Below are 12,608 nucleotides of genomic sequence, written 5' to 3'. Positions count from 1 at the left end.
TTGAAGAAACTGCCAGCTTATATACAAATTATTCACTGTGCTGGAAGCTTCTAGTATTGTCTACAAAAAGAACATTCTGCCCATTTCTAGAGCAGTCTAATTTTAGAAAGTTCGTGTATGACCTCAGTGAAATTAACAATGTCAACAAAATAGCTAAGCCTATTGTTCTTTTCACTACCACCAGGAATCTCTTTTGCGTTGCAGTCTCTATTCAGAAATAACAAAATTCCTCAGCCTTTAACAGAATTCCTCAGCCTTTAAATAGGTGTAGGCATTTTGGAATATTCTTAATCATTCTATGAGCACTATGAATATCCTTAAAGAGAAAATAACTAAATAAATGATTGTAATTGCTCTTACAATTCTTCTTATACATAACATCATCATAATGGAGACGTATCATTTACACATGTATGAAAGAATGAAACATTAATGATTTCATGTATTAACATAAGAAAAAGGAACGAGTGGATGTGACGGCATCAGCCCACCAAATGAATATTTCTGATGGTGTGCATATAACTGTTTTTTACAAAATATTGATAAACTTTAAATTTCCATAACTTTGTTGTTTGTAATCCGATTTTGATGAAATTTTCAGCATTATGCTCTGTAAATTTTACTCTATTAAGATATAAATATGTTCAGTATGGACCATCCCTTTGAGTAAGAATTATTGATAAAGTTCCGCTTGCTGGATTCCCACGTGAAAGACCCTGCTCTGACTTTCGATACAGTACCTAACATGCCTAATATCCCTCATCTTTTATTTGGGTTTACCTCCACCCTCTCCATGGGAAAACACAATGATCAGATAGGTTTCTTGTTGACTAATTGATCAATTAAGATTTTTCTTTAGGCAGACCAAATTTTCTCTAATATTTATTTAAAGAATTATTTTCCCTATTTCGCTCTTAAGGCAACCCACAGTGAAATTACATTATTGTTGTAAAAAGAAATATCTGATTACAGAACTATGATATATAATGCATGTCTTAAATCGATATAACGTGCATGCATAATAAATTTTATTTATTTATTTTTTATTTATTTATTTCTGATATTTTGACAGGATAGCCAATTCACCAATAGGTAGTGGTCTTCCATGGGGCCCTGAATAACAATAAACAAATTTACAAAATGCATAACGTATGTACACAATTTTACGGCATTAAGATTCACATTAGGATTTGAATGTAAAACGAAACATAAACAAACTTAGCAGCAAACAAAACGCAGACGGGCACTCGTTTGACGTATAATCAAATATCAATAAATCAAATTAACTAAGAACGACATCTTTAAAATACTGATGATATACACCAAATCATCCAGGTCATGCTAACACAAAATACGCACAACAGTGGATGTTCCGCAAGTTATTTATAAATTACAAGTTCTTCTAAACATTCGCTTAATTAAAATGACAGAAGGAGCTGTTCTAATTGAATTATCAAGCTTATTCCATTCAAATATTGAAGATACAATTGGACTACACTTATAACAATCAGTGCGAAACTTGGGCACGCGTAAATATCCACTGTCTCTCTGTATAATATATATATAGTAACAAAATGAAAAATTTATCTGATTATCAGCTTTGTTTTGGAACGGCAAAGAGCGTAGAATAAATTTTGATGCATATATATAGTTGTATAGCGAAATTCAGTAATCGTTGTAATCGATTATTTTGATATTTTCTTTAAGAATGTAATTAAGCCTTCTTGCTGAGAATTAACGGAGTGTTTAACTGTATAATTATGTTAGCTTTGTATCTGAATTGATTTAACACTGTTTGAATATAAAAAAAAAAAACTATATGACAATTACCATTGTCTTAGCTGAAAAGATTTATTCCATAACTAACTATTTTTAAATAGTGATAAAATTGTACTGCTTGATAAGTTCCCTCCTTAAACGTTGAGCAAGGTCGTTGAAGTCTACATACCAGGCTATTAGGCCTTTTAAGGAGAGACTACTACATGAACGAACACGAGACTCTGCTCAAATTCTGTGCATTCCTGCTACGACAGGGTGAGCACGCAATTAAGTAAATTTTGAAGAAGTTAAAGGGGAATCAAACCCAAATAAAAGCTTGTTTTTATAAGGAGAAGAAAAATCAGACAAGTTGATAGGTGAAAGTTTGAACAATATTGGACAAACAACCAGAAAGTTATGAATTTTTAAAAGTTGTAAATATTGGTAATCACTATACCCATGGAGACTTCAAATTGGCTGCATATGGGATGTCATAGTGATGTAAGGCAGGGACTACTCTTCCATGTACTCCAATACATATTTTGGCTGAATTGTCATTTTTCCCAAAAGTTTTATTTCAAATAACATTTTTCTTTCATGAGGACATAAAACAATAAACTACCTGGGTTATATTTAGATTAATTCCCCAGGGGAATGGGTACAAATCCCTGATAATAAAGTACATGGCCCATGGGAAAGTTGTCCTTGCCCCTTGTCATAATTTACTTACCCAGTTGCCAATTTGAAATCTACATAGTATTAGTGATCTCAATTTTAAAGCAGCTATAACTTTCTTATTGCTTGTCCGATTTCTTTCAAACTTTCACTATTCTGTTTAATTAATTTTTTTCCTTCCCAACGCAACATTTAATGGCCAAGGCTGGATTCCCCTTAAAGACTTTGCCTTCATGCCTTTCGTTATTCTGAGTACGTAGCTACATAATGCATGGTCGGAAAAGCAGAGGTACGAAAGTGTTGGAAGTAGTGACTAGAAGAGGTGAGAGTACGGAAAATTCTGACTTTACCGAGAATGGAAAATACTGACTTACCGAGGTACTGAAAATACTGAGAGACGAGTGAAGATACGGAAAATACTGACTTTACCGAGATACTGAGATGAGTGAGGATACTTAAATTACCGAGATACTAAAAATTACGGAGATACTGAATACTGGGTATTCGGTCTTCAACATGGTTGTGCGGTTCAATGAGATATGATATAAGTTACTGGGAAGGAGCAAAGAGTCAGGAGTGAAAAAGACGGACTTTACACTAACTGGTTGTATGTTGCAGCCGAAACGAACCAGCTCGTCAAGAAAGAAAGTCGGTTCGGCTACAATATATATCTATATTGTAGCCGAACCGACTTTCTTTCCTGACGAGCTGATTCGTTTCGGCTATATATATATATATATATATATATATATATATATATATGTATATATATATATATTGTAAAGAAATGGATGAAGAGAACAATGGTAGGCGTAGCATAAATCAAGGTTCCCCAGAGCTATCTACCCTTTGGTAAAATTGGTGATGCCGAAAAAATGTCTCTGCCGGGAATCGAACCCGGGCCTCCAGCTTTGAACGCCGGTGCCTTAACCACTAGACCACAGAGACGGGTTAGTGGCTAGGGCGACCCCGATTCGATTGACCGTCAGATAGACAGATTTTCGACACTATACCAATTATAATTTCCTTTGTCGGGTGAAGGTGGGTTTTGAACAATGACAAGCCGCCATGCCTCAGCTGGATCAAAGTTCGATTCCCGGCAGAGACATTTTTTCGGCATCACCAATTTTTCCAAAGGGTAGATAGCTCTGGGGAACCTTGATTTAAGCTACGCCTACCATTGTTCTCTTCATACATTTCTTTACAATATTTAAATAAAAAGAGTTGCCAATGCTGTTGTACATGTATAACTTTACACATTTATATATATATATATATATATAATATATATATATATATTGTAACAGAATGAAAGGTTTATTTAATTATCAGCATTGTTTTAGAACGGCAAAGACTGTAGAATATTTTTTTAATCCATATATATAGTTGTATAGCAAAATTCAGTAATCGCTTGTAATCGATTATGTAGTGATTTTCTTTTAAAATGTAATTAAGCCTTTTTACTGAATAATAACGAAGTTTACAACTGTATATTTGTGTTAGTTTTCTATCATTAATAATTTTACACTGTTTGGATATACAAAAGTAGTGACAGTCACGATTGTCTTAGCTGAAAAGATTTATTATATGACTTTAACTATTTTTAAGCAGTGATAAAATTTTACGGGCTGACAAGCTCCCTCCCTCCACAACTGGGCGTTGTGGCGTGCGCCTGTAATCCAAGCTATATGGGGAAGTTACAAATTGATGCAGAGGTTCGAGGTTCGAACCCTGGTCACGTCTTTCGGATGGTGACGTTAAAGGTCGGTCCCAGACGTAAATAATCATATCTGATTGATACACGTCTGACAAAACTCAAATACACACACAGAATTGTTGAGTTAGATCGATAAAGTATTGCTTCATGCTCGATTACAAGCCAGGCTACTAGGCCTAATAGAAGTGTGTTCAGCACGGAACTCTGCTCAAATTCTGTTTATTCCTGCTGCGACAGTGTGAGCATGTATTCTGCTAAAGTTTGAAGAAATAAATACTTTGCTTTCACACCTGTCGTTATTCTTAGTACGGAACTACAGAATGCACGGTCTGAAAAGCAGAAGTACGAAAGTGTTGGAAGTACTGATTGGAAGAAGTGAGAAGTACGGAAAATACTGACTTTACCGAAATACGGAAAATACCGACTTTACCGAGATACTGAAAATACTGAGACGAAAGAAGGTACGGAAAATAATGACTTTACCGAGATTCCGAGATGAGTGAGGTTACTGAAAGTACTGACAATACCGAGATACCGAGATACTGAAATTACGGAAATACTGAATACTGGGTATTCGGTCTTCAACATGGTTGTGCGGTTCCATGAGATATGATAAAAGATATTGTGAAAGAGTAAAGAGTCAGAAGTGAAAAAGACGGACTTTACATCAACTGGTTGTATATTGCAGCCGAAACGAACCAGCTCGTCAGGAAAGAAAGTCGGTTCGGCTACACGTGGTGTCAGAAGTGGGATAGTTGGTGTAGAAGTTCAGAAATGGATGTTCGAGGACAAAGAGGGTGTGCGGTATCGCCGGCTGAGGTGATGGAGAGGTTGGAAAGCAGTATGGCGGAGATTGACCAGATGATGGCGGAGCTGCGAACCAGTGTTGGGTTCACGCCATCATGGGGGACTGATGAGGCAAGCAGAAGGCAAAGGCCAAGAGTTCAGTTCCAGTCTTCACCAATTAAAAACTTCGGAGCAACAGCACAAGTACCGCAACCCACCAGTCTTGGACAAGAATTTCACCGAACCGGGCTATCAAATACACAACACAGACCAACAGCACAGTTGAGAACCGAAACAGAAAATCCTTTGTCAAGTCAACCGAATTATCCTGATGTAAGTTCAAAGAAACCAAATGAGATACCAGATCGGTTCGATGGTCGCACACTAGCTGAAGACTATATTAACCATTTTGAGGCATGCATTGTAGTGAATGAATGGGGAGAATCCGAAGCGATGAAATATCTCGCAGCCAGCTTAAGAGGTTCTGCTGTGAAATTGTTGACCCAGAAAACGGGAAGAAGACTGAGTTAATGTGAGCTGGTGGACAGAATGAGAAAAAGATATGGTCCAGGTGGAAAAGCGGAAGTCTATCTTGCCGAGTTGCGACAGCGACGGAGAAGGCCTAAAGAGACCCTCCAGGAATTAGGACAGAGTGTTAGAGATATGACAGCTCTCGCCTATCCCGAATTCGATGAAGACGGACAAGACCGGTTGGCGAGGGGGCATTTTCTAGATGCAATTGTGGATAGTAAGATTCGGGAAGGACTGTTTCGCTTGCAACCAAGATCATTGGACGAGGCAAAAGAAGCTGCCCTGAATACGGAGGCGTTCTTAAGGATGGAAGGAGACAGGAGGGACTACCGACAAACCAGGTACAGCCTAGCTGTTTCAGGGGATAATGCCGGAAACCCTTCCCCTACTGAAGAAGCCTCATGGGAAGTGAGAATGAAAAAGTTCCTTAAAGATCTCATTCTGGAAATGGAATCCAAAACCACTGAAAGGCCAAGACAGAATACAGCATCTCATGGAGATGGACCATGGACTGGTTCTTCACATACTCTAGTATCAAACGAGGTGTACGGCAGCATAATTGAGTCAAGGAGACCTCCTCTTCGTAGAATTACAGACATGGTTTACCAGGCAGACGGTTCACCGCTAGAAACAATGGGGAGAGCATCGATTGTCTTAGAAATTTGAGGTCTGGCGGCGGCCTCCGAAGTCATAGTAGCTGCGCTGAAGAATCAAGGAATCATTGGACTGGACTTACTCATTCAGATGAATGCGGTACTAGATCTCAGAATGTTGGAGTTGAGAACTCCGAAGGGAACCATACCATGCCAAGATCACGAAGGGAATTCATTTTGCTGTAGAATTGTCGCACAGCAAACAAGTACTATTCCGGCCGGCTGTGAAGTCATTCTACCAGGCGAAGCTAGGAACACTCGGTTCCTTAGTGGTTCGGCTCTACTGGAAGGACTGCGAAATGGTACGGAATTATTGGGTAAAGGTTTGATGGTTGCACGAGCTGTTGTAAGCGCAGAGGAAAAGATCCTCCCTGTACGGATTCTCAACACAACCCAACAACATGGAGTCATCAAGAAAGGAACTTGTGTAGCTAGTATGACATCTCTGAGGAAAGAGGAAACCACGGGCCTGGACTCATGTGGTAAACAACCTTCGACTGGCATACCAGAACACCTGACTGATCTATTCGCTAGAACCATGCAGAATGTCCCAGTAGAATATCAGGAATCCATATCACGGTTACTAGAGGACTTCAGTGATATCTTTTCGAAGGGTTCGTTTGATATTGTGCAGCATAGCATCAACACCAGAGATACACCACCGTTCCGACAAGCACATAGAAGATATCCAGCCCAGCAAAGGGAGGAGATTGAACGGCAAGTTCAGGATTTGCTGCAACATGGTTTGATAGAACCTACTTCTAGCCCATGGGCATCAAATGTAGTGTTGGTATCCAAGAAGGATGGAAGCAAGCGGTTTTGTGTTGACTACCGCCAACTAAACGCTAGCACCATCAAGGACGCTTACTCACTACCAAGAATAAGTGACACCTTAGATGCGTTAGGCGCGGCGAAATGGTTTTCCACATTAGACTTAGCCAGTGGATATTGGCAAGTAGAATTGGACGAACAGGCAAGACAGAAATCTGCATTCTCCGCGAATGGAGGGTTATATACCTGGCGCGCTATGCCCTTCGGGTTATGTAATGCGCCGGCTACGTTTGAAAGGCTGATGGACCGAGTGGTAGCCGGGTTAAAGTGGGAGATCTTGCTTGTGTATCTGGACGATGCCATCGTGTATGGCAGAACAATAGAAGAACTGACAAGGCTGAGAATGGTATTCCAACGGATGAAAGAAGCAGGCCTAAAACTGAAACCATCAAAGTGTCATCTGTTCTGTAGAACTGTACGATATCTCGGATACGTCGTCTCGGCTGAAGGTGTGAGCACAGATCCAGAGAAGATAAGCTCTGTACGTGACTGGGATTACCCAACTTCTGTATCAGAGCTCAGGAGCTTCATGGGTTTAGCATCCTATTACCGACGTTATGTCAAGGGATTTGCAAAGATCGCCAAACCTTTGCATCATCTTATGGAAAAGAACAGACGCTTTGATTGGACAGAGGAATGCAAGTCAGCTTTCGATCAGCTTAAGGAAAGACTCACCACCTCGCCGATATTAGCATACCCTGACCCCGATGGACAGCTGATTTTGGACACTGATGCTAGTGATTTTGCAGTAGGTGCAGTCTTGTCTCAGATCCAGGATGGGCAAGAGAAAGTAATTGCATACGAAAGCAAGACACTCAAGAAAACTGAAATAAACTATTGTGTCACTAGGAAGGAATTACTTGCCATCGTCATCTTCTTGAAAAAAAATTGCCAGTACTTGTATGGGCGCCATATCACTGTGAGAACCGATCACGGATCTCTTAGGTGGTTGACAAGTTTCAAAGAACCTGCCGGACAACTTGCCCGCTAGCTTGAGGTTATTTCAGAGTATGACATGGACATCATTCACCGACCTGGAAGGAACCATAGTAATGCAGACAGTATGTCCCGACGACCATGTAAGCAGTGCGGGCGTGAAGATAGCGAACCAGACTCAGAACCAGAACAAGTACGGATATTATCAGTTGATACTGAGGAAGAACAAACAGAACTCAAAGACCTACAGAGAAGTGACGTCGGGATCAAGCCGGTAGTACAGGCCAAACTGGATGGGCAGAAACCAAGCGATGCACAAACATCTGCCTGGCCAAGAGTAGCTAAGCGTCTCTTAGAATACTGGGATTCACTACATATCAAGAATGAAGTGCTCTACCGCAGGTGGGAGTCAAGTAATGGGAAAATAATCAGGTGGCAACTTGTTGTGCCCCGAGCCATGGTACATGGGATGGTGAAAGAAATGCATTCTGCTACTACCGCAGGCCATTTCAGCATCAAGAAGTGCCTCGAGAGAGCACGATTAAAGTATTTCTGGGTCGGGATGACAGAAGATTTCCGATCTGGAATACGCCAGTGCGACATCTGTGCAAAAAGGAAAGCTAGCGGAGTACACAGCAGAGCACCCTTGCAACAACAAATAAGTGGATCTCCAACGGACCGTATAGCCCTAGACATCCTTGGTCCGTTACCAGAATCTACGAATGGCAATAAATATGTATTAATTGTTGGGGACTATTTCACTAAATGGATGGAAGCATTTGCTATACCTGATGAACGAACCCACACCGTGGCAGAAAAGCTAGTGAAGGAGTCCCACCAGTCATTCATTCTGACCAGGGCCGAAACTTCGAGTCGGATGTATTCAAAGAGGAATGCCGCCTAATGGGTGTAAAGAATACTCGGAAAACGCCCTATAACCCAAAATCCAATGGCCTCGTTGAAAGATTTAATCGGACCCTCCTCAACACGGTTGCCTCTATGATGGATTCAGAGTCGCATCAGCGTGACTGGGATAAATATATCCCCTTTGCCACAGCAGCATACCGGAGCAGTCCTCAAGAGTCCACTGGAGAAACTCCGAACATGCTTATGCTAGGAAGAGAAGTCACCTTACCAATAGATCTGGTAATGCCACCCACCCCACTAGATGAAGACGTAAATACTGACTACGCCTTCAAACTCAGAGATACACTACGGACAGTACATGAAAAAGCAAGAAGAAAGGATGCTGGAAGCCGACAACGCACTATATACAACAGGAGGGCATCCGATGCTGACTTCGACGTGGGGCAATATGTGTGGCTCAGAAAAAAAAATAGGAAAAAAGGAGTATCTCCAAAATTGGAACCCCGATGGCTTGGACCGTTTCTTATCATTTCGAAGCTCTCTGCTGTCACATTCCGTCTTCAACAAACTCCTAGATCTCTATGGGCGACAGGCGAGGAACTCTGTTCCTTGAATACTGGGATAGCATCCAGCGCCTTACCTGTGCTGCACTCATTAGTGTGGATGGTACATGGTGGTTAATTCTGGGTGCCCTATTGCTAGAGCTTTTGTGAGTTATGTTCCGGCCGGGTATGTGGCTTCCGAAAAGCACGTGGCACTGTTGACATGATGTTTGCTGCTAGACAGTTACAAGAGAAGTGTCAAGAACAGAATGCTGACCTCTACTCCACCTACGTCGATCTTACCAAGACTTTCGACACTGTTAGCAGAGAGGGTCTTTGGAAAATCATGGCAAAGTATGGTTGCCCCAGAAAGTTCATCGCCATCGTACGACAGCTCCATGATGGCATGCTGGCAAGAGTTCAGGACAACGGTGAGACCTCTGACTCATTTCATGTCTCAAACGGAGTGAAACAAGGCTGTGTCCTTGCTCCCACTTTGTTCAGTCTCATGTTCTCAGCCATGCTGACTGATGCCTTCAGCAATACAAACATGGGCATTGGCATCAGGTACAGGACTGATGGCTCTGTCTTCAACCTTAGGAGGCTTAAAGCAAAAACCAAAGTCTCAACTGACACTATCAATGACTTCCTGTTTGCTGATGATTGTGCCCTCAATGCTTCCACAGAGGCTGATATGCAGCATAGTGTTGACAAGTTCTCTGAGGCCTGCAACAACTTCGGCCTTACAATCAGCACAAAGAAGACTGAAGTATTACATCAACCAGCTCCAGGAAAGCCTTACGTTGAACCCAACATCACAATAAGCGGACAACGTCTAAATGTGGTGGACAAGTTCACATACCTCGGCAGTACACTCTCAAGAAACGTTGTCATTGACGATGAAGTTAATGCCAGACTTGCTAAGGCAAGTGCTGCCTTTGGCAGACTATACAAGAACGTTTGGAACAGGAGAGGAATCTCAACGACAACCAAGATCAAGGTGTACAGGGCCATGGCTCTTACCACATTGCTGTACGGCTGTGAAACATGGACAGTATATCGGCGCCATGCCAGGAAGTTGAACCATTTCCACACCACTTGTCTGAGAAAGCTTCTTGGCATCAAGTGGCAAGACAGGATACCAGACACTGAGGTCCTCACTCGCGCGAACCTGCCCAGCATTTACACCGTCCTGATGCAGTCTCAGCTCCGGTGGGCAGGACATGTAGTTCGCATGCCGGACGAACGTCTTCCAAAGAAACTTCTGTTTGGCGAGCTCCAGGAAGGAAGACGCTCTCATGGAGGCCCAAAGAAGCGCTTCAAAGACACACTAAAAGAATCACTTAAGTCTTTTAACATCAACCATGACACATGGGAACAGAAAGCCCAAGACAGAGGAGCATGGCAAACAGCTGTACATAAGGGTGCTGAAGCACATGAGGCCAATAGGACCGTAGTGGCCCTAGCCCGCAGGCAGGCCAGGAAGGCAAGGACCACCAACCCTGTAGCAGCAGCCAATATTCCCTGTCCACACTGCCAGAGACTATTTAGGGCACAGATTGGCCTGACTAGCCATCTGCGGACCCATCAAGCTAATGATTAAACCCCAGGATGATTAGATGGTCCTTGTCGCATCGACGGACAAACAAGGAGATCTCTACCACTTGTGGTCCATGTAGATCGTATGAAGAAATACCAAGGTGTTGAGCTTCCAGTATGGCAATTCAAAACAATCAATAACAACTAAGCTTACAACGACCACAGTCGAATGATTATTCAGCAACAACAGACGTATTTCTGCTTTGACCATGCACTCTGTCGCTTAGATGTAAAATAAGATGAAGAATATGATACTCAGCTGTTTTGTTTCATGCTACAAATTAAATCAAATTTCGGGCACAGAATTATGACCAAATTTATGCTCTTCTCCAATTTGTATTGCAGAAGATGGTGAGTGACGACGAGATCAGCATTTCCAGCAAAGTATCACACAATGAATTTTCCTGTGGGGAATGCAGCAAAACATTTGAGAAGCTGACACAGCTTGATTGCCATCACCGGGAATGTCATGTGAAAAGATTCAGATGCACCAAATGCGATTACAGATGTGGAAGGAAGGGCGACCTGAAAAAAACATGAAGCGACCCATGCAGAGCCAGTCCCAACCAGGAAATATGGAAAAACTCCAGTTCACACTCCGGAATGTAGGTCCCGTTCAGACAAGTCACCAGTCCGACACCGGAGCCCCAGATCTCCTAGGGATAGCGGAAGATATTCCCACTCAGCACCTAGGTCACCAAGAAGTCCGGAAAGGTCGGTAAGAAGTGTCATTAGACGAAGGAGCAGAAGCCGCTCTTGGTCACCCGCATCTAATACACCTCAATCTTCTCATCGGAACGACCGAGGAAAATCTCACCAAAGATTTAGATCTGCTGAGAAGACTCCATCAAGGTGCTGCGACGCCAGTTGCCAGACAGAGGAAGACGGAGAACTCCGGAAGCCCGTCAGGAATCTGACAACTAAGCTGAGGGAAGCTGGACATGATGGGGGATCTGTTTTGGAGTATAACACATCATCCATCAAAATACCCAGAGATGTGATCCTTACACGTAAAACTGAAAGATACATCACCAAACACGGAGAGCTCGTTGAAATTTTCACCGAATAAATCAAAAGAGTGCCGGATGAACCATAATAATATATAAACTGATACTGACTCTCAAAAGACTCTTGCATAAAATGAAGAATTAAACAAAACGGAAAAGGACTCTTGAGAAGAAAATTCTGCATTGTTTTGTTTTAGCTTTTTTAATGTATGATGATGTTAACTTTTGTGTACATAGAAGTTGTATGTAGTTTAGTTCATCTTTAGGAATATAGTTTACAAACTCAGATGGAAGGAAAAAAATCATCTTGAATGTTATATCCGTAGGAAGTTCGGAATTAGAAAATGCGAAGTGATTATCTTACTCATATCAAACATTATAATTTATTTTGGAATTGTTATAAAATGTAAAGAAACAGAAATTTGCAAGTGTTTCTTTGCAAGGAAATTGGACAGCTCGGGGACCGAGCTTTTCAAAGGATGGAGTTGTGTACCAAAATGAAAGGTTTATTTAATTATCAGCATTGTTTTGGAACGGGAAAGACTGTAGAATAATTTTTAATCCATATATATAGTTGTATAGCAAAATTCAGTAATCGCTTGTAATCGATGAATAATTACGAAGTTTACAACTGTATAATTGTGTTAGTTTTTTATCTTTGATAATTTTACACTGTTTCGATATACAAAAGTAGTGACAGTCGCGA

At 41.4% G+C, this 12,608-nt stretch overlaps 1 protein-coding gene across 1 annotated transcript; it reads left to right on the top strand.

The window, feature by feature from the left end:
* Nucleotides 1–8,790: 8,790 nt before the first annotated feature.
* Nucleotides 8,791–9,435, top strand: LOC135155237 (uncharacterized). The gene has a single exon (XM_064104145.1). The coding sequence runs from the start codon at nucleotides 8,791–8,793 to the stop codon at nucleotides 9,433–9,435; it is 645 nt and encodes a 214-aa protein (XP_063960215.1).
* The last annotated feature ends 3,173 nt before the right edge of the window (nucleotides 9,436–12,608 follow it).

Source organism: Lytechinus pictus, chromosome 8, assembly GCF_037042905.1.
Source record: "Lytechinus pictus isolate F3 Inbred chromosome 8, Lp3.0, whole genome shotgun sequence".
Lineage (NCBI taxonomy): Eukaryota > Metazoa > Echinodermata > Echinoidea > Temnopleuroida > Toxopneustidae > Lytechinus > Lytechinus pictus.
The sequence above is the reverse complement of the archived record's forward strand: the minus strand, read 5'-3'. Positions and strand labels throughout refer to the sequence as shown.